The sequence below is a fragment of the Petromyzon marinus genome, chromosome 35 (genome assembly GCF_048934315.1).
Source record: "Petromyzon marinus isolate PM22_M1 ecotype Great Lakes invasive population chromosome 35, UKy_Petmar_22M1.pri1.0, whole genome shotgun sequence".
NCBI lineage: Eukaryota > Metazoa > Chordata > Hyperoartia > Petromyzontiformes > Petromyzontidae > Petromyzon > Petromyzon marinus.
This window is the reverse complement of record NC_133701.1, coordinates 2,308,480-2,312,457: the sequence shown is the minus strand read 5'-3', so window position 1 is coordinate 2,312,457 and position 3,978 is coordinate 2,308,480. Positions and strand designations below refer to the sequence as shown.

General features: G+C 47.9%; 1 protein-coding gene across 1 annotated transcript; it reads left to right on the top strand.

Moving 5' to 3' along the window:
• The first annotated feature begins 552 nt into the window (after positions 1-552).
• Positions 553-3,161, top strand: LOC142929808 (trypsin-like). Its single transcript, XM_076071809.1, has 4 exons — positions 553-707; positions 1,463-1,722; positions 2,545-2,678; positions 2,941-3,161. Exons 1-4 carry the CDS (start codon positions 562-564, stop codon positions 3,088-3,090), a joined length of 690 nt encoding a protein of 229 aa, XP_075927924.1. The 5' UTR covers positions 553-561; the 3' UTR covers positions 3,091-3,161.
• Positions 3,162-3,978: the final 817 nt, after the last annotated feature.

Sequence of the window (3,978 nt, the reverse complement as noted above, 5' to 3'; positions counted from 1 at the left end):
GTTGGTCTTTGGCTAAAACTGAATTATACCCAAGTGCAAGATGGGACGAATTTCGGTTTTTGTTCCCAAGCGATCAGTGCTAATTCTAAATTCCTTCTGTGGGGCGATCATGTCCATCAGACAAGAACGACAATTGAGCAAGTGATGCAACATTTCTAGTAACCATAGCGGAGTGCCTTTTTCTGCTGGAAGTGAGCTTTGTAATTGTGTTGATGGTAACATTGGTGGTGATGATCATCAAAGAGACAGCAGATGCGGATAAATAATATCCCCAAGACGGGTATTTATGAATGTCCATACTTTTAAATAGGGGCTTAGATTAATACTACGCTTTTTTTCTGGTAAAGAGCAATAACAAAGTTACTTTTGGACTCAGGGGGTGGGAGGGTGGTAGCATTACCTCCATTACTTCCCTTGGCTTCTCCACTTGGCCTTATAGACGATGTCGATAGTCATGATCCTGTTGACGATTATCCTCACGATGAATGTTGGGTCTGAGAAATTGACCATGGCCAGGATACTAATTCACACTCTGCTTCGCTGACAGTGGCGGCCCCATACATGTATGAGGACCACATCGTGGGTGGCTCCGAGTGCGCTGCCCACTCGCAGCCGTGGCAGGTGTCCCTCAACATCGGATATCACTTCTGCGGAGGCTCCCTGATCTCCAGCGAGTGGGTCGTGTCTGCCGCTCACTGCTACATGCCGTGAGTGTGCTGCGCGCAGACATGAGCTAATCTCGTTGCGTGCTGCGTGTCTGGTGGTCTCAGTGAAGTTACATCGACTTGTGTAAAATGCAGTGTACACCTACAGCCTGGTGATCACGACCTTATCTGAAAAAAACTTGAAGCTCATGTTGTTCAACTAAGACCTAGCAACAAATAATATTTACTTGAGCTTCACCGATGGGTCAGCAGTGTTACAGCTGGTAATATGAAGAAGCCGATCATATGATTTTGAATGAGACCCATGCGAACAAACGAGAAAGGGCTATGATCAAATTGCAAAGGTATGCGACATCATCTTTCCATCACAAGGCGATGTGCCCCAGAAGTTTGTTTTCTTTAGACGATTATACCAAATAGTTACAGCACTTGGCAATCTACCACACTGGTCAATTTGGGTCTGTGACGGGGGGAAGTGTAGATTTGATGGCATAGAATTACAGTACAAGCAATCTTACCATACGTGCTAGTTGTGCCATGTTGATGCTTGAACTTACCATTCGGAACTTGACCATGTACAGTTTTATTTGGATTGTTTTCTTCGTGTTTTATTGTTATTGCTGTAAACCAGGTTTCTATTGTGTGACCAGATCCCCATAAAGGATTAGCATTCATGGGCCAATGGGTTTTACCTGTGCCAAAATAAAAACCCCCAAAAAAACTTAAACCGAAATTTAAGCGATCCCCTATGAATAAAAATCATCACCACTACTGTCATCCACTTCCTCCACCCCCAGCGCGCCCAGCATCTCTGTGCGCATCGGCGAGCACAACATCTTCGCGTCCGAGGGCACCGAGCAGTGGATCCAGGCCTCCAAGGCGATCCCCCACCCCCAGTACCACTCGGCCACCACCGACAACGACATCATGCTCATCAAGCTGTCCTCACCCGCCACCCTCAACCAGTACGCGCAGGCCGTCCCGTTGCCCTCCTCCTGCGTCGGCACCGGAGTCATGTGCACCATCTCCGGCTGGGGCGAGACCCAGACCAGCGTCGGTGAGGACACGGCGCTTAGACGTCCGTCTACCCTGGAAAGCCATTTAAGGAAGACTTTTTAAATATATTACAATGTCGGTTTCATGGTTGCTCTGTTTAGCTCTCGGATGTGTTTTCTGGCTGTGCCACGTGGTGTTCCTCATGACGTCTAGCGTTTCGCTCTACTTCTTGAGAGTTCCCAACACTACTGGTAAAGTTCGGATGTCATGCCGAAGAGCACTCAGTACAATCCAAAAACATATCAGAGAAATCATTTGATTTCTTCTCCATACAAGCTGACACAACACGTACACATTATTGTACCATGCTAAAACATTTCATTAGGAAAAAAAAATGTCAGTGACTTGAAGGGTATGAGTTCATGGAACTCTCTCTAGTGATATTTTCGTGGATTTATTTGCAATGTTTATAGCTAAGGGTTGAATAACAGTTCTGAGCATGAGGCAGGCTTGACCTGGAGTTTAAACTGGACTAAGAGTTGTAACTAGAGTTGTCCATATCTGTTGTTGTTGTGGTCTGAGCTTGTGATTGGACACTTATGGGAACAGACCTCCCCCATGGCTTCCTTTACTTTCTCAGTGTCTGTCCAGCAGTCGTCACGGAACTCTTTTCCACTCTCTTCCTCTGCTTACTTTTCCCCAGGTTTATAAATGGGCACAAGCTACCAACCCATTGCATTGGCTCTGCATTACTGGGACCTTCACGCTGAGTCCACTGCACTCTCCTTTGCCGCCCCTTCTGCTCATGAGTTTCTCCGTCCTCACGTTATCTTTCCCCAGTGCACCAATGCCTCACCACTGCCAACCGCGTGTCTCCATACAGGCAGCCCCGATGTCCTCATGTGCGTCCAAGCGCCCGTCCTGAGTGATACCTCCTGCAGAAACTCCTACCCCGGTGACATCACCAACAACATGATCTGCCTGGGATACCTGGAGGGTGGCAAGGACTCCTGCCAGGTGAGGTACCCTGAAGCGACTGGAGTTGATAAGACTGAACAGGAGTATGAGCGTCGACCTGCCCTCTTGCTAGAAACCAGTGCCACCTCCACCAACCTCCACCAACCAGACGAAGTTAATTACTCTCTTAGCATCTCTTTCATCTAATTCAATATTAATCACGTAGTTTTTTTAACAGACATAAAGGTTGAGAACCATGGCATCTGATGCAGGAGCCAACTGCTAGCTGCTGACCCTTTGACCTCTGATGCCACCACCACAGGGAGACTCCGGTGGCCCCGTCGTGTGCAATGGCCAGCTGCAGGGCATCGTGTCCTGGGGTCGCGGCTGCGCCCTGCCCAACTACCCTGGCGTGTACACCAAGGTGTGCAACTACAACTCCTGGATCGCCAGCACCATGGCTGCCAACTGAGCGACTCACTCGGAAGCCACCTTGCCGAGCAACAAGCACCATGATGGTTGTAATGCCATGAAACGAATAAAACCTTTGAAATGTTGATGCCATCATGTTTCTGTCGCCTTATTTTCTTCGTAAAGTTGATGATCGAAACATCGCCTAGCATGGTACAATGGATTGAGTTGCTCTACTGCTCTGCAATCTACAAGCAGCGCCGTAGCAGCCTATACAGCACAGGACTTCCTAACCCCCTTGGTATGGTGGCCCTATACCTCCTAACTGCAATCCTTGAATCAATAGTATACGTTTAAAAAACATGTTTAGTTCAAATTGTTCATACCAATAAAGTTGGCAGTTTAAGTAATTTGCTTTGGGCATGTCGAATCGTTTTGCCAAGAATCAACTTATTTGAGTCGATACAAAGGAGGGGGTGATATGCAAATGAGATGGATAATGTCGGCTTCCCATTGGTCGATCCAAACTCCTCCCACAGCTCCACACAGGAGCTACAGCGTGACACTGGGGCGCTCTCAGGGACGCTCGCAGCCAATCACAACCAGGCCATTGTCCTAATTTGAATATGACCCGCCCCATGAAAATAAATTCCTCTTTCCATCTCTCCCGCAAGATTTAATAATCGATTGTCGGTAAATCGATCATCTGTTGAGGACTCGATGAACCATTCTGGCATAAGAGTTGATCGTCGAGTCCGGTTCACCTTTTGTGAGGGGCGCTGGAAACTTTAAACCGCACGGCGTTTAGCAATCACCACGTTGTACCTTCGAACAACAACAACCGCCATTTACCACTAAGTGGCGGTGACGTCAACACGGCGACTGTGCCAGGCCAAGTGCACTTTAAGGCCGCGTTAAGTGTCGAAAGCTTTCTGACAGGTCACAGGAC

Coding starts and splice junctions, on each gene's coding strand:
- LOC142929808 (XM_076071809.1), top strand. CDS start 562: ATGTATGAGGACCACATCGTGGGTGGCTCCGAGTGCGCTGCCCACTCG. Junction 708..1,462: donor GCCGCTCACTGCTACATGCC/GTGAGTGTGCTG, acceptor CTCCACCCCCAG/CGCGCCCAGCATCTCTGTGC. Junction 2,679..2,940: donor GTGGCAAGGACTCCTGCCAG/GTGAGGTACCCT, acceptor CCACCACCACAG/GGAGACTCCGGTGGCCCCGT.